General features: G+C 41.9%; 2 protein-coding genes across 2 annotated transcripts; one reads left to right on the top strand and one right to left on the bottom strand.

Moving 5' to 3' along the window:
• The first annotated feature begins 1,307 nt into the window (after positions 1-1,307).
• LOC129600921 (neurexin-1-like) lies at positions 1,308-19,390 on the top strand. Its single transcript, XM_055499596.1, has 17 exons — positions 1,308-1,388; positions 1,994-2,350; positions 2,861-3,239; positions 7,720-8,042; positions 8,360-8,542; positions 9,265-9,646; positions 10,370-10,533; positions 12,799-13,084; positions 15,329-15,579; positions 15,733-15,841; positions 15,918-16,028; positions 16,061-16,819; positions 17,139-17,317; positions 17,393-17,564; positions 17,960-18,352; positions 18,484-18,630; positions 18,812-19,390. The coding sequence occupies exons 2-17, from the start codon at positions 2,006-2,008 to the stop codon at positions 19,360-19,362; spliced, it is 4,734 nt and encodes a 1,577-aa protein (XP_055355571.1). The 5' UTR covers positions 1,308-1,388; positions 1,994-2,005; the 3' UTR covers positions 19,363-19,390.
• A 4,295-nt stretch (positions 19,391-23,685) lies between these two features.
• On the bottom strand, positions 23,686-26,536 carry LOC129600916 (uncharacterized). Its single transcript, XM_055499588.1, has 3 exons — positions 25,836-26,536; positions 24,912-25,558; positions 23,686-24,550 (listed from the first exon to the last, which is right to left on the bottom strand). Exons 1-3 carry the CDS (start codon positions 26,427-26,429, stop codon positions 23,824-23,826), a joined length of 1,968 nt encoding a protein of 655 aa, XP_055355563.1. The 5' UTR covers positions 26,430-26,536; the 3' UTR covers positions 23,686-23,823.
• Between the last annotated feature and the right edge of the window lie 340 nt (positions 26,537-26,876).

Below are 26,876 nucleotides of genomic sequence, written 5' to 3'. Positions count from 1 at the left end.
ACGCTGAGCATGCGCACAGCAGCCTAATCATCGGCTGGCAGTATTCACGCCGCAGCCCACGCGATGACTAAGACATTTGTACTACACACTCACACATATGCACAGCACGTTACAGATCCCTCGGAGTTAATCCAGAGATTTAACCAGTGCGAATATTTAGCCGCTAAAAGCCGGTATGGGTTGTAATCATCAGTGTGCTGATTAGCGGCGTTTAGCTGACCATTTCCGGCAGAGCGCAGCGGAGGAACACGGCGGGATTAACACCTTGCGAATGTATATTATATTCGTGTAGCCGGCGTTTTACGCTAATTGAGGCTGCTGTTGAGGATGTTGCCAAAGGTCACAGTGCAGTGTGTGGCTAGTGAGTGTGCGGTCTGCTCTTTCGGATCAAATCGAAAGTTTGGCAAAATATTTTTTCGGGACGCGTTTTATTATCAAGATTATTTTCCAAATTTTGTGGAATATTTCTCATATTTTATTTATATATAGAGTATAACGAAGTGGAAAATCAGTAACCTTTATCTGCGAGCAATGCTGCTTAATTTGGACGTTTAAGAAGCGGTACCGGTGAGTGCCGGGGTCCCATTATCGGTTTTTAGGATTTATTACGTTCTTTTTTCAATTTTTTTATGCTGAATCAAGCAGTATAAAAACTGTTAAAAAGACTAGAAAATTTGATATCTGGTTGTTTGTTATTATTTCATCTTGTGTTCGCTGGAAGTCTGGCTTCATTTTGCCACTTCACTACGATACCTTCCATTTTAGATAGCATTATCATGGCAAATGATGGATTGGACTAAAGAATTACTGAATTGGGTTGCTGTTAATTTTCCATAGAAAATTAGAAATTATTTCAAAATTTGTCGGGACAAACAAAATTTCAACTTATAAGAACTTGTCCGCTAATTTTGTTTAATTTTTCAAACAAATATGTAAAAAAATACAGAAAAGTTAATATTTAAAAATATTTAATCGAAAAATCTGTAAAAGGGAAGTTCATAACCAGTTCAATTCATATATTTAAACCAGAGCCGTTTTTAGAGATATTACGGACAGAACCGTATATATTGGCCGTATATGTCTTCGGTTACCGTTGCATATAATACGCCGAACGCCGACACAGCCCATTACCGGCTTCCGGCCGCAGCGGTGAACGCTCGTTGATCCAGAGAAAAACCTGTCAGTGTATTTGTGGAGTGTGTGTGAGTGTGGCAAGAGCCAGGTTAAAAGGGGCTAAACATTGCGGTGGGAAAAAATCCGCGGATTTACTCACCAGCGTTTTATGATTGTATCCCATCCTCTCCCGCCAAACACGCAGCACCACTTCCGCTGCACTCTGCGCTTCCGCTGCGGGGCTTTTTTTGGATTCACCGCATGTAGTGGAAAAGGTGGTTAGTGTTGCAAAACCGCGGCAGACAATTCTTTCGCCGGTATATATACTTCTATTGGTATAACCCATAAACCCGGTGAACGACGGTGGCAGCGTGTTTTTGCCTTTTTGAAGAAAATTTGTAACCAATCATTTTTTCCGAGATTTATTTTAAATTATAGCCTGTGTCGTAAATATTAATTTAAAAAAATAAACTTAGTTAAGTAACCTAACATAATTAAGTAACATAATTTAGTAAATTAAAGATAATAAACATTATTAGTGTATGTTATAATTATTACCAAGTTATCGCTATATTTCATAAAAGTTTTTTTATAATAAAATCATTGGTTGAGCATTGTCTTAGTTTTTTAAAACATTTTCTTGAAAGAATAAGTTACGAATTTTGTAACTGATAATAGTCATCATAACACCTAGAGCGATATCAAATAATATTCAAACGTGCAGCATTTTTCTGTGCGCAGTAAAATTCATATTAATTCTTCAGTTTATCAAATTATTTAAGAAAATGAGTACTTATTTATTGCATAATTATAATGCCAGTTGAGAATGTAAAATTTTTCAAAAATTAAAAGTATTATTTTTCCTTTCTGTTTTCAACAGATTCCATGCGGAATGGCGATAATCAAGCCGGCTCGGATGCGCGACCGGCGCGAATGGTCGGATATCTCTTTATTACTATTCTTATTGACATTGGCCTGGCGGTCGGCGTTAGCCGCGGCCACAGTCGGCTACCGGCTGAACGGCATGGAGTCGTCCTTTCTGCACATGACGGAATGGACGCCGTCGCCGGGTAGCTGGAATTTTTCCTTTGAATTCCGGACGAATCATTCGACCGGGCTGCTGCTGTACGCCGATGACGTGCGCAGTCGGGCGTTCGTCCTGCTTCGATTAACCGAGTCGGAAGCCACACAGGAACAGCTGCTGGAGTGCCGGCTACAAATTCCAACATCTCCCACGGTAAAAAAAAGATACAATATTCCGTAATTTATTGTTTTTATAGTTTTAAGAAAATAAATCACAGGAAAAATTAATTAAAGGTTATAAGATAATTATAAAAAAATGTAATTCGTACGCATTTAACTGGAAGCCGGTGTCGTGGACTCAAAAGAAATACGTATGCCGGTAAAAATTCTAATTAATTTTGCATAGCAATTATTAACTAGCTGAAATAAAATTTCTGCTTCGATTAAATATGCGCTAAAATATAATGAAATATTAACCGAATATTTTGAGTAATTAAAATTATAAACTATTCGTATTATGTCATTGTTTTATGTCACTTTTATCTGACCAATATTATTTACACAATTTTTATTATTTTATATAATGAATTGATACCCAAACACATTTTATTTTTTAATCATATGTTAAATTAAATTAAATTAAAAGAAACTGAGAATGGTATATAATTTTTTAAATAATTTTTTTTCAGTAGACAATGCTGAAAAATAATTATGGTTATTTTAGTTACCGGTCAGCCGGCATCACGAGCACCACCTGACCTTGTCGCTACGCCGACCGCCCCACGATCACCAGTGGTCAATTGTGCAGCTATCAAAAACATCCAACGTTTTCTCGGTTGCTTTATCCAGCAGCCACGGTCAGCACGTGGAGAAGCGCACGCTGCCCAGCGGCAGTGTGTTCACCCAGCCGCCGGTGGCGGTGTGCATGGGTGGGATGGCGGGCAATCTGTCGCGCCCCCTCACCCATCCCTCGGTCCTCTTTGAGCCGCGCTTCCGGGGATTGCTGCGGCAAATCATGTACGAGACAGCCGCGGGCAAAGACCCGCAGGTGGTCAGTCACGGCGGCATGGAGGTCATCCACGAAACCGGTCTCTGCGAGAAAGGTCAGCAATGAACGTCCGCTGCTACTGCACGTATTAAGAAAATATTAAAGCGTTAATTGAATATTTGCTTTAATTTTATACTCTTCATTTTGCTTATATATATGCATTTATTTATATAAGTACTGTACATACGAGTGTATGTGTTCTGTTACAAGTGATATTTGATTTATATATGGTAATTATAATGTTTTATATATATGTACGGTATTTATTTTTCCGTTACTGTGATTTTATAAATTAAAATTTTTTTATTTTAAGATTTTATCGTTCTTTGTTACGTGCCGTATTAGTTTACTAATAAAGCAGATTCAAAAATGTCCTGTTATTTTATAATTTAGCTTAAATCACTTTCCGATGTATTTCCGTTTAAAAGTAATAAAATTGTTCCAGTTTTTTACAGCATTTATTTTTTAAGTCGACCCTAGACATTACAATTTGTTTATAAAATTAAAATATATGTTTTCCGATGTTTTTTACTCCTTAAAAATTAAGAAATTGCATTGGCCTGTTTAGAACACTGTGTGGTTGGCAATTTTCATTAAAAAAAATTTTAATGTGACTGTCTGGCGGGCGGTGGGCAATAATGGTCCGATATGTCAACACATTATTCTAAACAGAACAAAAATATATTAGCCGGTTGTTTACACGGGACACTATTCAGTCGGGATCACCATATCCGCGGCTGGACGGTGATGAGGCCAGACGGCCGGGGCGCAATTACACGCAGCGGGGCCAAAGTACACAATTATGCCGGCATTGAATGGACCGCGGCCGTCCACTCGGCTGTCCAGCCACACAATTGCCCATTTTATCCTTCGCTCATTATTAACATACATAGACGTATTTGGCGCCGGCCCATTCATCCCGGATCGATACGTGTAGGCCAACATGGCCCTAACGATATCCCGATTATTATTCATATGTTGATGTGGCAGGGATTTGCTGATTAGCCAAATCACGGCCTTGGCTGCTCCGTATAAGCGGGGATAAGCATCGCGCGCCCGTCCTGACCGATGCCGGTTTCCCTCATTGCACATGAAAAACGTGGTCAAATGGACCCGTCCAGCCATGCATGCCGCTACTGATATGCATATTAGGAGCGGCCCGATTTTCCCTTAAGTTTACTGGGTTTTGTCTGAATGTTTTCCGATTTTAGTAGCAATTTTTAAAAATTTATGGCACCTCCATAATGGAAAAAAATGCGTTTTTATAATATTGTTATAATTTTGCTAAGGATTCTTCGTACAGAAAATCATTCAATTTTTAAAATTATTTTTGAAGGAATTATTTGGGTTATAATAAATTTGACGTGCAAACTAATTTCCAAGTAAAAGTTGGTTGTTGCACTTGTTGGCAAATTTTGTAACTGCTTATAACATTTAATATTTCAAATTAAAATAAAACCTGAAATTTAAAACTTATTGATAGTAAAAATTATTTGAAAATTTCCCTGGTTAAAAATTATTTGAAAATTTCACATTTTCGTAAAATTCTGCGTTGAAAGCAAATTATTGACAGTAATTTAAATTTATTCCTGAAGATTTCGGGATGACCGAAATGGAGTATATTGCGATGATTGGTGCTTGACAAGTGCATAATCCACGCACATTACACCCTAATGATCAAGGATGCCTCGGAGGAAATTAGCATAATGCGGAAATATATAGGCGACCGGGGGATGGCGGGTGCGCGAGCGATATGGTTTCCCTTAATTAGCCACAGGCCACCGATATCCCCATCACTTGGCCAGTTTGCCCTCGCTAATCCACCCGGCGGCAATCACTCTCGGCCACAATCGACGACAATCGCCCATGAACAATTTCCCAAATTAATGTGCCCCCGCTCAGTAAATTTACCCGGCTGACCACTGGTCAGTTTAGTTGCACGAAAATTCATGGAAATTTGGAAAACTTACTTTATTCATATCTGCACGGGAAAACGTAATAAAACTTCGAAAACTTCATCTATATTAATTTTAAGTTATTATTAACGCTTCTGAGCTTTGCTGATAAATTAAAACTGATTCTGAAATCGGCCCAGAATTTATGTAAAAACCAGGAGAAAGTCGCGCGTATTTGAAAATAACAAAAAATTGTTTAAAATGCGCTGCCATAGGTAAAATCGGAAAACAAATATAAAAAATTATTACAGCGTGGAAAATTCCAAAATATCTGCATTTATTTTTGAATTTTTGTTACTCGTATGTTTTTGAGCTTCTGCAGGACAATTTTAAAAGTTATCTTGATGCGCAACCCAACATTTTTCTAACACATAATTATATTAAAAAAATTGTTTTTCCCTAAAATAAAATAAATTATTAAATAGATTTTAGTTTGTCCAAGGCGAGAAAATCGAGAAATAAAACCGAGAAATGAAATCGAGAAATAAAACCAAATTACTATAATAAAATATGTAAAACAAATGATTTTGCCAAAGCCGGTAAATGCCGCGTTGCTGTACAATTAGATAATAAAAGCGGTCTTTTCTATTGTGTATATTTAATCATGTGAAAAATTCTGCACACTCCGGCATATATATATAGCCGGTGCGTTGTAAAATGGTCCTGGCGTGGACGTTTGAGTGGCATAAGTTGTTATTGTTATTGGGGATGTTGTGAATGGGGGGAAAGTGTAGCGGATAAAATAAAGGATGTGCCATCAGACTCAAGTGGCCCTTGCTGCTGCTTAAATAAATAAAATGTATCCACCGCGACGTGGCCATTTATTCCGTAGTTCTGATGTGTAGCGCCACTCACTCCTTTGACACACTTTCCCCTCCGTCCAACGCTGACTAAGTATCGACCGTTTTCCTTTTTAATTTACTTAATCAACCGCTGACACGAAGCGGACTTTTTCCGACATACCATGAAAATTTATTACCAAAATAAATATAAATTTTAGGCGAAAATTACGTATTGATTCAACATGCTTAAAACAATTTTATTTTTTATAATATCTAAATAATTTTGATGTTTTAATAAATCCCAAAATTAAATAGCCTGAAATTTTACGAGGGGGATAATATAAAACAGGCCATAATTTTTTACTGAAATCGATGTACAGTAAACAAATGCAAAACCCATTTAACGAACTGCAACTATTAATTTTATTTTTCTGTATACGTTGATCAAATTAAATATGTCCGCGCAAAGCAAAAATTAAATAACTACCAATGCTAATAATTTCCTACAAATATTAATAATTATACTTTTCCCTTATGCAGGAATTAAATTAAATTTTTCCACGCAGAGCAAAAATTAAATATTACAAATTAGGATTATTCAGACACTATAAACCAAAATTTAAATAAATTTACAAATTAAAATTCGCAGCGTGAAGCGTCACATTATAATGTTTTTCAAAAATAATTATTTCAACTTCTGCACTTTTGTGCGATTTACAAGCGAATTTCTGGTGGAAAAAAAGGGAGAATCGTGTATTTTTCTGTGAGAGAGAAATTAAGGCCAACTGATTGCGTGGACATTGTGCTTAATGAAGCTTGACCACGCCCCCATACAGCCGGCGCCCGGCAAGCGGAACGGGAAGAAATGCGCGCGTGCCGGCATTATACGAGTATCTACGGGAAATAATACACCGACCATACAAAATGCAAAAAGATTGTTTGATAGGATTAGCGGATTGCGTGTAGATATACACGCTGTTCATATATGGCTGATTTATGGGCAAGACGATTTTCTTTTGTGGCCAGACCGATGATTTGTGGCCTGGGTTTTCTTTTGATACGAAAAGATGTCAGCATATTTATTCCCCGATATTTTGCACAAAATTACACACATCCCCATTCATGCTGAACTAATCTGCCGGCATTTCGCAGACAAATATTTATCGGTGCAGGCCTTTTCAGTGATTCACAGTGGATAGGGATTATCTTTTTCCTCGTGACGTCTCATCGGGCAATAATCCATGAGAGACGACCTTATTTTTGTTGAAATGTCCACAAAAGGATGAATACTGATGGCAGCCTCCATTAAGCGATAAATTAAAAATAATATATTTTTTAATAATAGTTAGTCTAGAAAAATAAATCATAGCAAAAAATGATTGTTTTTCATTAACTGATTAAATAAAATTTATTTTCCACAAATGGCTGAAAACTGATGACAGCTTCCATTAAGCGATAAACAAAAAATAAAAATTTCGATAATAGTAAGTGCAGAAAAATAAATGGCTGCAAAAAATGCTGTTTACCATTAAACCGATTAAGCAAAAAATACAGCATTTTCGCCTAATAATTTAAATAAAAGAATACAAAATACAAATTATTCTATACAAAACAGTTCAACACACGTATCTTAAAAATTATTTTGTAAAAAGATATTTTGTTCTACAAAATACATCATAACCTTCCCGCAGAATAATTGGTGACAACACTTTAACTGTAGCTGTATTTATTTTATCTATAGTATTTAGCTGAGTGGAAACAATTATGTATGAGAAATACAAAGTGTTACTTTTTGCAGAACATCTGGCCGGTGAAAATGATTTTTTGGGGAAGGATTTCTTGTCATTTTATCTTCAACCTCCATCAACAATAATCATGGACGGTGTATCGGAATTTCTGCATCTGAGTTTTCGCAGCCGGCAAGCGAACGGCGTGATTATCTGCGCCAAAACATCGTCCAACGGATTTTTGACGTTTTATTTACAACAGAACCGACTGATCTTTACCGGTAGATTTGCCGCGTACACGGTGCGGGAACAGTTTGAGCCGGACACTAAGCGGGATTTCCGGGATTATGTGCAGTATAACATCAGTGTGCATCTGCAGAGCGATCCGCCGGAGGTCAGGATTATCGCCGCCTTTTAAACTATATGAACTTATATTATATTTTCCCTTCACCATTTCGGTTACGGATTTACCTTAAACGAGATTAATAAATATTATTAATAAAAAAATCGAAACTGCAATAGCGGATTTTTTTAAGCATTTTAAGTATTGTTCAGAAGTTCTCAACGCATTGGTAAGGGCCACTGTTCTACGATTTTTTTGTGAAAGCGCCATGTTCTAGTAAAATGTTTTACAATAAGTCCTACAAGCTTGTCATTCTTTAAAGAATTTCCTTATCTAAAATATCTCCTCGCAATTATTATATTTTGCAGATTACAGTTTCCATAAACGGAAAAAGTCGCGCGAAACGTCTAATAGCCAGCGGCGAAAAATATGAAGAAATCGGAAATATTCAGACACTGTTGCTCGGCGGAATTTCTGATGCGGAAGCCGAAGAAGCCAAAGTGGAAAACCTTTTTGACAATACGGATAATTTCCACGGAACGGTGCTAGATGTACGTATCAATCACAGGCATATCTGATTACGGTTTCAACTTGCAAAATTTTAGCAGACTCGCCAAAATATATTGCCCTTAGCGCAAAGTATATTTGTCATTACCATTTGCCATTTGGGTTGTATTACCTTGTAATTTACAACTAAAAATGTCAGTGTTTCCATAAACGTAAGCTAAGCCCGTTTTAATTTATAACAAGACATTTTCTTACATTTTTTTAAAATTAAAAAAAAATCTACACTAATTAACGTTAGGTGTGAAATTCAAACAAATGTGTACTATGTACTCGTTCGCACATATGACAATGCAGACGCGTCTTGGATTATTTTCAAAATTACTTTGTGCGACAGTTCCAAGCCCTCGCACTACGACTTTTCCTGTTTGTACGCCTTGTTGCGATTCTTTAGCAACTGTTCAGCAACAATAAAAATGTTTAGGCACAACAAGCTGCAGGAGAACACCTGCCCGCAATTAACAAACATCAGCCCGAAATTTCTTGATTAGTTCCTCGTACAAATTATATTTAGAAAGAATTAATCAGAAACACACAACGTTCTATATATGACTCTAAATTCTGGATTCAAAACAATTAAGGTCACTTGCGGAGGTGTAAGTGCTCAACTTAGTTTCTAAATCCCTTTATACAATTTGTTTCCATTTATTCGATGATCCACCGAACGAAAGACTCACTGAACGATAATAACGATTTCCATTAATTTTAGCTGTTTCTGCAACACGGGAACGTCCGGCATGACCTTTTCACCCGCTCCATCAAACGCTACCCGCACACCAATCAATCCGCGGCGCCGGTGACCTTTACGTGCCAGCGCAACAGTAAGCGATTCTTGGGACCAATGAATTTCTGCGGCGCCGAGCAGTACCTGTTAATCGGCACCGGAAGTAAGCCGTTCAGGGCGCTGTCGGTGAAATTCAAGACGACGGAAGCCAGCGGCTTGCTGCTGCTGCACCGCGAGAACAACGCCTCCCTGACGGCGGTGGATATGTACGACGGGCAGCTGGGGCTGCTGATCCAGCGGGCGGCGGCCGGGGGGCAGCTGGATGAGGCCAGTCGCATCCCGGTTTCCGCGCTGAAAACCAACGATGGTATCTAAAATAAATTCGAATAAAAATAATTTCGAAATCTACAGCAAACAATAATTGATAATAACTGTAAAATAAATGGAAATGTATAACGGATGACAAACTATATTACGAAAACAGCGCTCCAAATCCAAGGCATTTAATTTGTTCAAAAACTTTGTTGTGGTTGAATAGCGAAATCCATGATAAATACGTATATTGGTAATAAGGTGCAAACGCGAAAATATTGCTAAAATAACTGGAAAAAAATTTGTAAAAAAGCACGGGCCGCATAATACTATGGAGGTAGCGGGAAATAGTTAGCAATGGCAGTAAACAGTATTTTTTCTTTTACTGGTTTGTTTTATTTTTATATGGCCGACAATCCAGATGAAAACCTGCGGCTACCTGTCGCATACCATTGCACTACGACATTTCTTACAGTGTGTTTTGAGCAGGTTTCACGGCGCTAACCGTGCATTTAAATCGTGCTGACGTAATTAAATTAGAATGACTGAATATAATAATATCATTAAATTACATTAAAACGTAATTAAATTATCGCCTAATATTATTTTTGTGGTGTTGCATCTTGCTATGTAAGAGTACAGAGTACAAGAGAATGTTACAATATTAAATATTATATAAATATCATTGAAATCTTAAGTATTATTTGGAGTTTAGTCTGGTGATTATAAATACCGTAATTATTTAATTTTTGTCAACCTGCTGGCATTTAATTTGCAGGTGCCTGGCATGAGCTGAATCTGACACTGGACGAGCGCAGCGGGATCGGGCAAATCCAGCTGGATGATGCCGCCACGGAGTTCATCATTGGCGGGAGTAATGAGCCCGGCGTGAATTTATACAGCAAACTGTCCACGACACCCAAAAGCATAATATCGCATAATGTAAGTCCAGAGGCGAATAGGTATCTGTTCATAGCACGATGATACCAAATAAATCTTAAAATGTCAATATACGTAGGGCACTTTTTATGTGATTATCGAAAAATTAAAACCGGCAGTATTTACTGTTCGCCGACAATCATGCTAATTTGAAATATAAATTAAAATACTGAAACTGATTTACTACTATCAATCATCACATTATTCATACAACATACAAGTATATTTATTTATCACCGGATTTTTGCTTTTAATATTTGATTCATTTATTATTTGGTTAAAAACGAGTATGTAACTCATTCATTGTTCAACTTTAAAATAGTTCATTTAATTTTATTAAATATAAGTTTCTCCGGATTACCATCGCATTTTAAAAAACGAAAGTGCTATGCGCCAGGAAAATTCCTGGCGCATAGTCAATTTGCTATGCGCCAGGAAATTTCTCGCAGAATTAAAATTTGAGTATTTTCAAGTTGTTAATATCACTTTACGAAGTCTAATCATAACCCACACGTCTGATTACGATTACAGCCTGTTTCTTTATCACTGTCACTTTTTTAACACAGTACCACTGATCAACAGTGCTGGTAGAAGTTTTTATCAACTATCGCCCTACTCAAGGACCTTCACTGTATTGTATACAGTGAAGGTATTCTGTATTGTATGTAAAACAATGCAGCCTCTAGAGAACCGCGTTGTATCAGCTTAATGCTTTATCTGTAGTCTCAGCTGTTATTACAGCACAGCGAGCACACCGTCCTTTTCGTCAAGACGGCTTTCTCCGGGACGTTTCTGCGCATTCGAATATCATCTATCTTTTTTTGCGGTAACACACACCGAACTTTTTTGTGGCTCGAGCTTTGCGTGATTATTGACGCCTCCTTTTCTTGGCGGCTTCTTCAACGCTTCCGTTTCCAAGAATTTCGTTTAGTCAGTCTCAAATGTGGACTCTTCGGCAAAACTGGCGCTTTCGATATTGCGTTTTTGAAAGGACAAGGTCGACTCAAAACGTTGCTGCAAATATCCCAAAATTATCTAATCAATCCCTTGTTGCGGGACGGGAAGACACTCACTGTGAATTTAATTTCCTTGACTGCAACATATCCATGTTTACATCTTAATACAGACGGTCGGTTTCCATACAGGGTTAAAAAGCTTCTTGGCTCCCTACCCAACCCAAAAATCTCAGTACTAAAGCCACAAGATGGCAGCCGGTGGGATCACAAAGAGGCTGAATAAGAATTATAGACCTGTTCGCAAGTCCGATCGTGCTTGTTGAATAACCTGGTACGGTCGGTGGCATTTCACAACACACCCAGGTACTAACATGCCGGTAAGACCGTTGCTTCTTATTCCGTTCGGCTGCCGGGAAATCGTACATGCCCTTCTTTTTTGCTTACTTTGAGAATTCGGCAACACTGTACAGTGCTGTTCTACTTCCCAACGCGGCCATAACAACATCAAAGCATTCCCGCGGGTGCATTTTCTTAGGTGTTCGCCGGCTTTATCCTCTCATTTCCGCTTTTACCACGGCAAAAAAACGCTCGCTTCTATTTGTCGTGCTATTCTCGAGCAGACACAAATGCTTCCTTAGGGGTAACGCCCATCGCCCATCACAAGTATTACTGGTCTCCAGCTCATAATTTTACGTAAAAATCGAGTAATTCGAAAGGATAGTTTGTACCTTTTGTAATGAATCTCATGTATTTTTATGCTGGCTATGCAAAAAGTACTTTCACAAAGTCACAGTATTACGTTATTAATAACTTAGAACGATAAATTTTGATTTTGGCGGCGAATTTCCGGGCGCATAGCAAAACGACTATGCGCCAAGAATTTTCCTGGCGCATAGCAGATTGACTATGCGCCAGGAAATTTCCTGGCGCATAGAAGTGACCTTTAAAAAATGTGATTTTTTAATTCTGTTCCCACTTTATGCGTGGCGAACTGATTAAAACGAACCAAAAGCGCATAAACAGATTTCTTTTATCAAGCTTTCAATTAATTTACGATGTCGACTCGCTGGGAGTGTAAACGCCATTGCTCTACGATTTGTCGGTACATCTTCTTCGTTCCAGTAGAATGTCAAATTTTTCAGTCACAAGGTTAGTAATTTTTTAAGGCATCTTTTACTAAAACATTCGACTCGTAATTTTTCGTTTTTGTGTTTTTGGCAACTTTTGTATGTAATTGTACTTTATTTTTCCGTGAAATCATGAAGTTATCGCAGTATTCATTAATAAAAAAATGTTTCTGTTTATACTGTAGTTATACATCGGCGGAGCGCCGGCGCCGCTGAGTGAGAATGTCGCTGATCTGTGGTCAGTGCAGTCCGGTGCGACATTCCGGGGATTAATTAAAAAAATCTCCTTGAACAAAAAGCCGGTGGATATCGGCGAACAACTGGATAAATGGTCCTGCCCGCATCGTCCCTTCGCCGCCGCACACTGCCCGTCCAACCCATGCGCCAATGGCGGGAAATGCCGGGAGGGATGGCAGCGGTATACGTGCGATTGCCAGCATACCGCTTTTTCCGGCCTCAATTGTCAACAAGGTACGAGTATACGAGTACCGTTATTGCAGTTTGTCGTAGTATAGTGGCTGTGCAAAAGGTGTTTTCTGTAAAGCTCAACTTTATTATTAGGCACAGGGGTGATGCCGGCAATGGCATATGCAGTGATTCTTAGAAAATACCGGAAATAGGGGCGGATGATATTATTTTCTTAACGTAATATTTTTTGATAAAATCGGCAAAAGTATACAGTATTAATTTTTACGAACTCGTTTTGGTTGCTGCTGTATTACGAACTCGTTTTGGTTGTGTTTTGATCTTTGATTTTGATTGAGCAGTACAGACTAGAGCCCTGCAACGGACTGGTAAATCCGAACCGCTCCGAATCCACTCCGATTTTCGGAGCGGATTGGACGGATTTGTTTTAAAAAAATTCGGATCGGAGTGGTTTCGGAGTTTAGGCTTGCCTGAATGGATCGGATTCGGATGTAAATATGAATCCGAATTATCCGAATTAAAATTTATATTTTTAACTAGTTTTTATAGAATTTCTATTATTTTTAGGAAAAAAAGCATCGTCAGCTTCGCGCTCCGCGCGGGGCTTCAGTGTGACTCGGTAAAGCACTAAACGTAGCTACTTCTACTATTACGTTAACTTCACAATCAGTTGCTGTACTCTGTGCCCTTTGTTAGAGGCGAAGCTTGTTCAATCAAAAAAGGAAATCCCAATTATAACTTTAATGAAGTTTTTTGTTGAGAACTAAGAGTTGCCAATAACACCTGAAAGCAACAGCCAAAAACTGTTGTTTTTTATGAGCGGCAAAATACCAAAATTTTCGGATGTCATTACCGAAACGCTCAGATTTGAACAATCTATGGCTAAAGTGACGCAGAATTTAAACGGAGAATACATAAAAATTTAGGTAATAAACGTTCTGAAGGTTTTGAAAAATGAAATTTTATTGATATCTTGGCGTTAGCTATCTTAAATTGTTGCACCGGATAGTATAGGTATTATATGTAGATTTTCCTGGAATGAGATAAAAAATAAATATGACAAAAATTTTCGGAGCGGATCGGACTGGATTCGGATTTGTAAAAATATTTACGGATCGGAGTGGTCGGAGTATGATTTTGAAAATTCGGAGTCGGACTGGGTTCGGAGAAAAATTTAATAGTTCGGTTCGGACTGGACGAAGTTTTCGACTCCGTTGCAGGGCACTAGTACAGACTGTACGAAATTAGAGAATATTCCTTTCGTTTAATCGCACAAAATCCGAGCAACGATCGACGATCTGAAACAAGTATTTAACGTAGTGCAGTGGATACCAATGTCGGCGGCGTTTAAAGAATTCTAAGGCAAACGTGTTGCAGAAATTACAGAGAACATTCTTTCATAAATTTGGCTAATAAATTTTTCTAAAATTTTGGTGCCATTTCAAACAAAGGATCCATATGCTTTTCTTTCAGTATTAGCAGTCTACCACTATCAGACACATAGAATTCAAATTATGATGTGATTAAAAGAATTAAATAAAGATTGTCGGTTTGGGTTTGCCATAACAGAAAATTTAACTTTTTAGAAATAGCACGATAAATCATTTTAATATATAGCACATTGACCCTGCTAATTATATACTGGTATTGTGGATATGTTTCGGTAGGGCGATGCAAACACACTATATTCCAATTATTTCGGTCAACAAAACCCCGCCAAAATGACCAGATATTGACCGCCACCCACGGCGTGTGCCGTGCATTCAACATATGCAATTTTCACCTAATTAATAGCGCTCGCACACAGGACAGCTGGACACTATCGGTCTGTTGTCCCGCCGCCGGTCATTTCCGGTTAAAACAGCCGGCCGCACGTGTGCCGGTCTGGTCCGATTGTGCATCCGATCAAAGCACCGTGGGCCGTGTCAATAGAATGCGCAGATTGTTCCGCTCGGCTGTTTTCATTCATCATTTCATTGAAAATCTATTTACGCGCATATACACTTATACAGTATATGTATTATTAAATTAATTAATCATTTCTATGCGGGGCACCCGCGCGCGGGAATATTAAATCAAACTACCATCTCAAAATAGTAAATACGCTGATGAGTAGAGATTATTTGCATAATATTTGATACTCATTTTTTCTGCAGTTTTAATTAATTAAAATAATATTATCTATTCGGGATTCCTATGATTTTATGATAGCGCGGTTAAGAATGCTATCATCGGTATTTATTATTATAATTATCCGATTTAGTTCTCATTGTGATGTTCGAATTTTAGCGGCATCGGAAATGCGCTTTGACGACAGCAACCCGTACGTGAAATACGAAATGCCAGCGGAAGAGGCGAAACCCCGCCAAGTGACCAGCCTGTCCTTTCGCTTCCGGTCGCTATCCATCAGCGCATTTATCCTGAAACTGTGGTGCTTGAATAAAGCTGCCAGCGACGTAGCGGACGATGCCTTAGTCGTCGCGCTGGTCAGTGGCAAGATAAAGGTCACGCTCAGTGCGGAAGCCATCATGAACGACAAGGTAAAAAATTATAAAAGCAAAATAATTAATATATAGTTTCCGTTAAATTTATTTTGCGATAAATTTGTGCAAGTGTTAATAAAATAAACAATAAAATTAGCGAAAAAATGCCAGCAATATTATCATTAATTTTAATTACGTTGTTGTTTTCAGTTGGAATGGACCGTCGGTGAAGCACTTAACGATGACAAATGGCATTTCGTCAAATTTCACCGCCACGGAAAGTTTGTGAAAATCGTTTTGGATAACTACGAACTTGCCGGTAAATTTAACTGAATAAAATCGTAATTATTGGAAAAATAGTTTAGAAACGTTAGTAAAATAATTTCCCGGTGTAGAAACATCAGCCACCCTGGACGGCATTTCCCTGCATTATTGCCGGCTGGATTTAGGCAAGCAGCCCGGCACCCGCTCCAAGAAGTTCATCCGCGCCTCCCGCCTGCCACTGACCTCCTCCCACCGCCCCTCACCCCCGATATCCACCCGCCCCCTCCCACCCTTCCGGGGCCACCTCCAGAACCTCCACCTGGACACCACCGACGTGCTCACCTGCCTGCAGACCACGCTCTCGGACCCCGGGCCTCCAGCTTCTCCTTCCAGAGCCCCGAGGCCTTCGTGACCCTCGAGCCCCTCCAGGCCGACCCGCAACTCTCCCTCCGCTTCGCCTTCCGCACCGTCCAGACCACCGGACTGATCCTCTTCAACGGGAAGTACGCCCAGGATTTTATCGCCGTCGAGCTAGTCCACGGGACGCTCCACCTAGTCTTCGACATGGGCAACGGCGCCCAGAGCCTGTCGTCCAGCAGCCGGCGGCCGTTAAATGACAACCAATGGCACAGTGTGGAGATCGGACGTCCCGGGCGGACGGACCATGTCCTGGTGGTGGACGGGGAAAAGTGGGTGTTGGTCGACGTCAAGGAGAAGTCCCGGTTGAATCTCCAGGGGAGTCTGTATGTCGGGGGACTTCCCGGACGGATGTTCGCTAGTCTCCCGCGGTCGGTGAGGTCCCAGACCGGGTTCTCGGGGTGCCTGGCGGGGTTGACGATCAACGGGGTGGTGGTGGATTTGGTGGGCGGGGTCAAGGTCAAGAGCGATATGGTCGTGGCGGGGTGCCAGGGACCCCGCGGGGAATGCGGGAAGGGCGCGGTGTGCCAGCATGGCGGACGGTGTGTGCAGCAGTGGATGGGGTTCGGGTGTGACTGTGAAATGACGTCTTTCACCGGGAGTACTTGCTCAAACTGTACGTTAATACGCGTGCTGCAATAAATTCGGTATTTATAAAATTATAATTATAGCAGTTTTAAAAATACCTTGAATTAATTTCATTTTTTCGCTGATTTGTATTACACATACCTATTTAGCTATCGATAGACCCTTTACTTTTTATTGTACACATCTCATTGAACTAACTTAAAAAGAAACAAAGATCAGCTTCAAATAGGTTAAATATATATTTTCCTGAACAAACGGCTGATTATCTAAAGGCAAATTCCTCATGTAAATTTACTTTTAGATTTCTGAGAATTTCGAAATATTGCACTAACTGGTGACCTTTGCAGATAGCACTGCCTACCGGTTCGGCCCGCTACCGGGCTTGGTGATTTATCATTTCGATGCGGCACAACGGCCGGATTCGCGATCCGACCGCATCGCTTTCGGGTTGGTGACGTCGGAAGACGAGGCGCTCATCTGCCGCATTGGCAGCTTTACATCCGAAGATGTGATTGAGTTCCAGATTGTATGCGCTTGTTTTCTCCGACAAATCTCTCGTTTTTTGGAATAAATGTTTTTCACTTTCGCATTTATTATACAGGTTGCCGGCCACCTGTTTGTGGTTTACAATATGGGCAACTATGCGCATTTAATCAGCGATTTCCAACACCGATTGAACGACGGTCGGTACCACGTGGTGCGGTTTGAACGCGATGGTGCCAATGCCACGCTGCAAATTGACGGGCACGAGCCGGTTATTAAAGTGCCATCAGGTGAGAAATAAAAATTGTCTTAATTTAATCTTTTTTTCAGTTCATGCTCATATATGGGAATATTAATACTCATATCTTCTAACTGCAATTTATTGAATTATGGTATTAATATTATTAATTAATCCACAAGATTTTTGTATTTTGTTTGGAAAATGCGAATAAGTATTTAGTAGTCTTAAAGCCACCATTTAATTTTGTTTATATTTTTTTTTTAAAATATTACTGTTTAATTCTATATTACTGTTTAATTAGTGTGTCTATAATTAATTTTTTTTAAAAATCGCCCTAACGATTTTTGTTATGCCTATAATGTTTTTGTATGTTTTTGCTTGTGAAATTTCGTTTTTTGCCATTAAAATAACGATACACAAATTAGTAACTGTGACCTTTTGCAGGCAAACAACACGACATCTTCAACGGCATCTCCACGGTGGAAATCGGCGGCAAACTCAACGCCCGCCACGACGACATCGAGCGGGCCTTCCAGGGCGTCATTGCCGGCCTGGTCATCAACGGCATCCGCATCTTGGATCTGGCGGCCGATGCCGACGGGAACGTGCTGCTGGAAGGTCATCCGGAGCTGGTGAGCGATATGGAGAAGGAACTACAGGCGACGAATGCCTCCTTCCCCGAGAAACAGCAGCCAGCGGAATGGATGGACCAGATGCAGCACACCGATGTCACCCACCACGGACCGGACACCAAAGCGTCTGATGATCTGTTTGTCGCCACGCCGGCGCCCTGTAAAGTAGAAGATACCGGGTGTACACTGACCAACAGTCAGAAAAGTATGTACAGAATCGGGTGACCTTTTTCTTACATATCTACCTATATTGCACCAAGATTACAGCTGATTTATTTCATCATAATTATTTGTGCCGATTATGAAAAGTTGGTGACTTTTCTCCACGTCTTTTAGATGACGATCTGATTTTTGCATCCTTCACTATTGTGAAGACAACGACAGTATTCCCGAAAACTACGACAACGGCGTCGACGTTGTCGACCACTGCCAAACGGGTGATTTCCTCACCGCGCTCAGTAATCTGTGATGACGAAGAAGACTGTAAGTGTAGGCATTGACTGCTGCATTACGAAGTCCAAGCTTACTGAATTAAAAAATAATTTAAAGGAAACGTGAAACCTCATTTTCCGCAATCTGTCAAAATAAAATATATAAATAAATATCCAACACATGAAAAGTGAAAATTAAATGCAATACTTGACCACTTGACCTTTCCCATTAGGTGATACGGAGGCCTCCGGTGACGCCAGCCCCCTGGCGGCCCGCTCCGCCCTGTCCCGCTCCACGCGCCCGCCGATCATCATCAACGTGACCTTCACCACGCCACCCCCCTTCACCACCCCCGTCTCCAATTTCCGCACCGCCGAGTCCATCCAGACGCCTTTCCCCAAGCCTACCTTCACCGTGACCCTGCCCCCCGGGAAACTGGGCACCTATCCCACGTTCCCGCCGGCCCCGGTCCTCTCCACCACCACCGCCCCGCCGGGCAACCCGCTGGACATCTTCCGGGAGAACGCGGCGCTGATTGCCGGGATCGCGGTGGGCGTGGTCATCCTGGTGGCACTGATTGTCTTCCTGGCGGTGCGCTACCGAAAGAACGGACGCCCGGTGACGACGGCCGCGGCGGCGGATGGCGCCAAAACCTACCAGACCTTCAGTAAGCCGGAGCCCAGTCCGGCCGGGACGATGCAGCGCAATGGTCATGCGCGGCCGGTGCAGGCCGGCGGGAATGGGACGCTTGGGAGGAACAAGGATAAAGAGTATTATGTCTGAGTGATGGCTGTTATAGTTCGATTGCTGGTTTGACACGGATCGGTTGATGCATTTACTTATGTACACTCATCACAGCAGCGACTTGCAACGGCTGATAAATTTTTATGAGAGTGGCGAGTCACTGGCGACCGTATGAGTACATTATGTTAATAAAAATTATATGCCGTTTCATAAGGCTGCAGCGAAAAATAAATATAAAAAAACAATAAAAATTTATGTGATGCAGAGGTCCGGTGTTGTTTTTCATGACCAACAAATCATTTTTGATAAAGTTGGCGAAAATCTCGGTCACAAGGATTTAATGGTACGATAGCAGCCTACCAATGCTTGTTGCACATCAAAAACACTAACATGTAAGTACACAATGCTCGAATTACTTGTGTAGGAGCATTAAAACACGCATTCCCGTAAGGCGTAAACTCATAAATATACAATGGACTTCATAAAGATGTTTCCACCCAAAGCTATGCTTATGAATGGAAATCTGTAAAAATCATTTTGAAGTCCAGTGAGGATAACCCAAAATTAATTTAGAGGATAGGATATAACCCTCCCTTCACAATCGGACATAAAACTAATCCAATTCTCAATTAAAACAGGTTTCGTTTCAGGAATTATTAAACAAGGCAAATTGCACAGAGCCGCAAATTAATAAGAAACCCTAGAGGCAGACAACCAATGTAATCAACCATTTACAAGTACTGTACACTCAACACTCCATCAGTCATCCAAACCAGTGGGCCACTCGGACTCCGGGTCATCCTCCAAAAGCCATTTTCCCGTTCATTCTTGTCCGTCATCCGGTAATGATATCCTTTGCCGTTGCAGTGATAATTGTTGTTAAAAACTTAAAATGATAATGGTCCCCATTACAAACCACCGGAACCGTGTGCTGCAGGGACAAACAGACGGTCTTCTGCGCGTTAATCATTCCAGTCACTTCCGTCTGCAGTTCCTTCGACACCGGCACCTCCATCACATTCCACTGGTTAGTCTCGGCATTGTACGCTTCAAAGGACGACAGAGTCAGCTTTCGTTGACTCTCGAAGCAGTCTTGGATCATTCTGTCGTACACCCAAATCTGACCGTCCTTAACATACACACAGTGATGGTAACGCGCCACGTTCAGATCCCCGATGAGCTCCGGTTGGGACTGGGCGTGGCTCAGCGAGACGCGGTAGCAGGCGGCTGTCTTGTTGCCATCGCTCTGGTTATATCAGAAAGGATCCGCATAGACACAGCCGCCCGTAAAGTAAAGAAAATATCCTTGAAACACAATCAATCCGCAGCGATAATGAAATTTTGTTGGATTCGTCCAGCTGGTGTGCTTCGCCCATGTGTTATTGTGGATATCGTAGAATTCCACCCAGCTCTCCGGATGACTTCGGGCTTCTCATCCACGGAACCAAATGACAGGAACCAGATCCGGCCGTTCGCAAGCGCGTACGCCACCATGGCGAAACTTTGGGAAAGCAGTACAATAAGGTATGATTACGTACATTGTAATTTGTAAATATCACCGAAATTAGGATATCTTAACTCACCAAGAATCGACGCCGAATTTGTGTACAATGTAAGCAAGATACAATTCGATTTAAAGCAGTCATTATTTACAAGCTGCAACAGCAGCACGCTTATTTATCAAGCAGCTGTTATTTTAGATGTTATTTACTTATTATTTGTTAGATTCAGTACTTTCACTGCTACAACCAGACACCACTGCAATTCGTTTAAAGATGGTGCACAATACCATTTTCCTTACCCTCGAACAGAATTCTCGAACACGCTTTTCTTATACCGAAAATCTGTTCCTTCACAATATATAAGCTGTCTAGTACACTACTGAAAAATATATTGTTCAGTATTACGTTTTCATATTACATTTCTGTATTATTTGCATACTATGCAATATTAATATTACATCGTTGTTAATGATACGCTGCCTATAATCGTACTGGCGCTTCACGCAGTTGCAGGTGCTTTGAGAACTAAATCTGGTAGTGTGCGTTGCTTGTGTATATTTCAAAAGTACGTTACATAGATTTAGAAAACCACTTTTTTGATAAGATGCGTATGACCTTCCAGATCACGAATATTTCACGCGCAGCGGATGTACGCGAAACCACCACGCGGACGCGTGTACGCGGATGTAGACCACGCTAAATCGAACTGCAAAGTAATTCTAACCATAAGTTATTATTCATTGCTCGTTACCTAGAGTGCACATGCGACATCAGACAGAAACTCACCGATTATATCGGCGCAGTGGGTTCTCCTCAGACTGGTAATCCGGGATGTGCCCGACCTGCTACAGTTGTCCCGTGGTCAAACCGAAGCAGTACCACACTTCGCCATTACCCATCTTTGCTTTGCAAGCACGGTACAACTGGTTCCCAACTGCCACCACACACAGGCATCCGCTAAACGGCGGGTTCACAAGGAGAGTGCGCACACTCCCCGTGACGCCGTCCATCGCGATTACTTCAATCTTACCGAAAGGAACAACAGGATCGACAATCAGTTCCCGCCCGACGGCCACCGCAAAAGCGTCGGGTAAGATCGTCGAACAACGTTTCGCCAGCGTCGCCTGGAGTGGTGAATCCAGCTTGGTCAATTCGTTGCGGGTGAAGTCGAAGCGGAGGAGCTGATGTGGATGGCGTTGGCGCATGTGGTAGAAGATGGCATCTTTCGGCATGACGCGACTCAGCAACGCTCCCTTACCCAGGAGACCGCGGTTTCGCTCGTCGCGAATTTCGGTTAGCGCTGCATGCATTGGGCCTGTAGCGGTGGTGAGCAATGGGTCGATGCTCAACTGATTCCACGCGATGCTTCCACCCAGCAGACGATGCAGACTTTCGGTGGCATCGTGCATGTGCCAGCGCAATATCGTCTGCAATCATGGAGAGGCACTTATAAAAAAAATTTTTATTACTCTTCGCATTATTCCGATTGGACTTTTGGAAGTTACGAATAAATAATTTACAGTTTGCTCATTGTAAGCGTGGCAAAGAATGGAAATATTATGCCATATATAATAATATGGAACAATATAATAATATATACATTATGTTAAAAGAATATATTATATAATGAAGAATATATAATAAGAATATATAGTAAGAATAAATACTTTGCTCATTGTAAGCGTGACAGATTACGGAAATATTATTCCATAATTATATAATAATATGGAATAATATTCCCTGCCCTCTTCGAAAAGTGCATCAGCAACAGGTGGTGCGATAATCAAAATGGAATTAGTTTATTGTACAGAAAACAATATGGTACAATGTTTAAATTAGTGAATCATCAATTAAAACGTACAATTCGCAGATACTTAACACTTCAAGCAAAGCTACAAAAAGATAATTTAAATCGTCATGTCTACGCGCGAGACATCGTAAGTGCCACAACTGCATCGTAAGTGCCGGTTGCATCTTTCTGCCTGTGTTCCCGCAAAACTTCCGTGAGAATTTCGTGCTCCTCCCGCCCTTGCCTCTTATCCATACGTATCTTCGTTCCCCGGTTGAATATGTCTTTCGTGATAACAGTTCCGGCTGCCCCGTTTGCGCGACGTGAAGCAGTAACCGTGCCCGCAATAATTCTCGGTGGCACTCCACTGAGAATCAGCTGCTCCACGGTCTTCTCCTCCGTGTCGGACAGTCGTCTCCTTTCAGGGAAGTGCTGTGCTAGCGCCTGCGACACCTCATGGTTGTGATCGTCTGCAGCCGGCACGTGGATGACTTCCAACATCCCGTTCACCAGCTTCAGGCGGGTAGCTGCTTGACAGTCGCTCTTTAGAGTGGTGGTGATAGTTTTTTTCGTCGGAAGTGAGCCTCGCCGATGGGGATGATAGACGCCGGCTTTCTTGCATACCAGTTTCACAGAACTGTACGTCAAAGTGACGTGCAGTGGGTGCGTTTTTGAAGTCTTTTCATTTCCACCGGGATTTATAAAGACTTGATGCGTTGACTCACTCCGTTCCTCGATTGCGCGCAAAGCCGCAGCGTAGGATTCGAATTTGTCGCCGATCTTAATTACTTGTGTCATTGTGTGGCTAATTATTACAGAAACGCCGGTCACCGCAATGTGCGAGATGCCGGTTCGATATTATGATACTTACTTACTTTATGATACTTACTTTCATGTACAAAGGTGACTTTTACAGCATTTACAGGTTGTCATGACATGACAAATATTATAAACTAAAAAGTATTAAACATTTTACAATTTTTATTTTGTTCGGGCCGAAAACTCTCGCGCGTAGCCAAAACTCATAGCGCGTAGCCATTTCGAATTTAAATACAGAAAAAACCTCGCGTCAGATGCAGGTATTCAAATAAGCAGGCACGCAAAAACATCACAAGCAAATACAAATAAATCACGCCTTAAAGCAGTGCTAAAGGCGAAAAGCATTCCCAGCATCGCAAAACCCAGCATTTACAGGCACGCCGTACATGATCAGTCATCCAAACCAGCGGGCCACTCGCTATCACTGTCGTTCTCCGAATCGTCTCCCATTCCATATGCCGCTGCGATGCTACGATTTTCCTCCAGAACGTACTCATAATTGTCATCACGATCGTTAAATTCCTTCCCATCGTACACCGGCGGAAGACGGTGTTGCAGCGGCAGACAGAAGGTCTTCTGCGCGTAATCCCCTCCCGCCACTTCATCCTGCAGTTCCTTCGACATCGGCACCTCCATCACGGTCCACTGGTTAGTCTCAGCATCGTACGCTTCAAAGGACGTCAGCGCCCGTTTCCGCTGATTATCCCCATCGATGTGGGTCGTTCCGCCGTACACCCAAATCTTTCCGTCCTTGACGAAGACGCAGTGATTGTAGCGCGCCACGTTCAGATCCCCAATACGCTCCGGCCAATACCCGTGGACCAACGAGATGCGGTAGCAAGCGGTGGTCACGTTGGGATAGCTGTCCAGGTACTCCAGGGGATCGTCGTACACGCAGCCGCCCGTGAAGTACAGGTAGCCTTGCAAGACGATGATCCCACTGTCATGATGGAATAAGTCTTTATCTGTCCAGCTGGCATGCTTCTTCCACGTGTTGCTGTGGATGTCGTAGGATTCCACGCAACTCTGTGGGTGGTTATCGTGCTTCTCGTCCACGGATCCAACCGACAGGAACCAGATTCGGCCGTTGGGGAGCGCGTAGGCCTGCATCGCATGACTACGAAAAATATGTCCAATGAGATGCGATTACGAAATAATTAGAACAGGACAATTCTTATTTCCTGCACAAAGAATGCGACACCGATTACGACAGCAGGCACAATTTGACGGTGCTAAAGGTAAACTCGAAAAAGATGAACTAAAAATGCAAAGGTAAATCGCCCGATCCACAATAAGCGGTCATGAAGTCACTCATATTGGTTTTGATATCATGCGATCTGTACATATTATTATGCTCAAAGCGAACTGAGACAGCAAAAAAACTCCACTAAATATCCGGTTAATGGTAATTTTAACTTGGTTTTGCTGAACAAATATCGAAATAGAAAGAAGGCACCAAGATTGAGGAACAAACTCACCGATTATACCGTAAGGCAAATGCATGCTTCTCATACGTGTAATACGGGATCTGCAGGACCCGACGCACTTTTCCCGTGGGCATATCGTGGCAGTACCAATTTTCGCCGTATCCACTAGCTCCACAAGCACGGTACAGCCGGTCTCCCACCGTCGCCACGCACAAGTTCGCACGAAACGGCGAATTCACCACGAGAGGGCGTGTGCTGCCGGTGATACAGTCCATCGCGATCACTTCTTTCTCACAGTAATCTCCAGTAGCGACGATCAGCTCCCGTCCCACGGCCACCGCAAAACCGTCCGCTTTGAGCTTGGACCCGCATTCGGCCAGCGTCGTCTGCAGTGGTGAATCCAGTTTGTTCAGTTCGTTGCGGATGAAGTCTAAGCGGAGGAGCTGGTGCGGATGGCCTTCGCGCATATGGTAGAAGATGGCTTCTTTCGGAATGGCCCGCTTCGGCAACGCTTCACTGCCCATCAGACCGTGGCGTCGATCGTCGAGAATCTGGGTTAACGCTTTATTCAAAGGCCCCGAGGAGGAGGCTCTCAGAGACTCTATGTCCAGATGATCCCAGACTACGCACTCATCCAGCAGCTCATGCTGGTGCAGTTTGCGTCCCTTGGCGCCGTGCATGCACCAACGCAACACAGCCTGCGAATGTTGAATGAGTATACACAATACAGTTTAGCAGTTTTAACTGAAACGATACTTTCCCCCAATCAGATACTGCAAGATTAGAAAATTACACACATAAAGATATTTGAAGGTGAGTTGAATATATCAAAATTTGTTGTTCTGACTCGTAATTAGGTATATTCTTTTTAAATTTGATCTTTTATCAAAACGTAATAATATTTATATAAACGAAAATTATTATTTAGAAATCTGGCCGTTAAGAAGATAATTCTGCTCCATGGAGCACGCTAACCTGATACACAGCTGCTTCTGATTCTGGCACAAACTCCTCATCAGTCAGCAAGTCCTTGATCTCTTCGGCACTGCACTTCAGAAACTCATCAGAATCGGTAAAAAAGGTGCGGCGTGGATGGTGCTGAACAATCTCCCTGAAGGTCAGTCTCTCCAAATCCATCAGTCCGTCCCGACGAGCCAGACGCCACAGGCGGTACAGGTTCCCCGATCGCTGCATTATCTCGCGCAAGATATCCCCGGCCATTTCCACGGCTTCATCCATCTGCAGGTATTTGGCGGCCATCCACACTTTGACGGCGTCCTTGCGTTCAACTGACAACTTGGTCTTGGAGTCTCCACGGCTCAGGTGCTCCACCAATTTAACCAGCGTTTCAAGATGGACGTTCTCGGGCTGCTGCAGCTCGATAGTGGCGGCGCCGCTCTCCTGAAAATTCCCGTCCAACATGGCAGCGAAGTACGGGGATCCCCGGATCAGTGCATCTTTGTTGACGGATAATGTCGCGTTACCAATTCGCAGCTGCATAGTCGTTGGCTTCTGCTGTTGCTGACGCGCGCGTTTTGACTTTTTGGGGCGCGCACGAGACTTGGCCATGATGGAGAAATCAGGGAATATGTTGGCAAAATGCACACCGTTACCATGAGGTTAGGTAAAGTACTGTAGATCAGAGCGTGAAAAGTAAAAAGTGAAGTAGTCGGAAGACTGGTTAGTTCGCAACTGGAGACGTGGCTGACGGGTGAGTTAGCTCAACCACCAACATAAACGCATCAATCCGCACTAGTTTGTATTCACTGAATGTGCGTACCCTGTTGTAAAATTAATGGTACTAGTAATTGCTGTACTATCCAGTATCCATTGATATCCATTGAGGATCCGCGGAAAGCGGTACAGTACGTGTTCGTAGGCAGTACAAGTCTACGAGAACAAGCAAGAATTTTTGACATACCGATTACCGACTGACACCGTATAGCCGGTTGCGCAACCGGATTAAAAGGTGGCTGCTATTGGCTCACTATTATCTGCGCAGGCACAATGCCGGTT

This window comes from Paramacrobiotus metropolitanus, unplaced genomic scaffold (assembly GCF_019649055.1).
Source record: "Paramacrobiotus metropolitanus isolate TYO unplaced genomic scaffold, Prichtersi_v1.0 Parri_scaffold0000203, whole genome shotgun sequence".
Lineage (NCBI taxonomy): Eukaryota > Metazoa > Tardigrada > Eutardigrada > Parachela > Macrobiotidae > Paramacrobiotus > Paramacrobiotus metropolitanus.
The sequence above is the reverse complement of the archived record's forward strand: the minus strand, read 5'-3'. Positions and strand labels throughout refer to the sequence as shown.

Bases quoted from the DNA above. Each gene is read 5' to 3' on its own strand.
- LOC129600921 (XM_055499596.1), top strand. From the start codon at position 2,006: ATGGCGATAATCAAGCCGGCTCGGATGCGCGACCGGCGCGAATGGTCG. The intron at 9,647-10,369 runs GTATCTAAAATA...TTTAATTTGCAG, and splicing joins CGCGCTGAAAACCAACGATG to GTGCCTGGCATGAGCTGAAT. The intron at 16,029-16,060 runs CCTCCTCCCACC...CCCCCGATATCC, and splicing joins CGCCTCCCGCCTGCCACTGA to ACCCGCCCCCTCCCACCCTT.
- LOC129600916 (XM_055499588.1), bottom strand. From the start codon at position 26,429: ATGGCCAAGTCTCGTGCGCGCCCCAAAAAGTCAAAACGCGCGCGTCAG. The intron at 25,559-25,835 runs GTTAGCGTGCTC...CAACATTCGCAG, and splicing joins CAGAAGCAGCTGTGTATCAG to GCTGTGTTGCGTTGGTGCAT. The intron at 24,551-24,911 runs GTGAGTTTGTTC...TATTTTTCGTAG, and splicing joins TTTGCCTTACGGTATAATCG to TCATGCGATGCAGGCCTACG.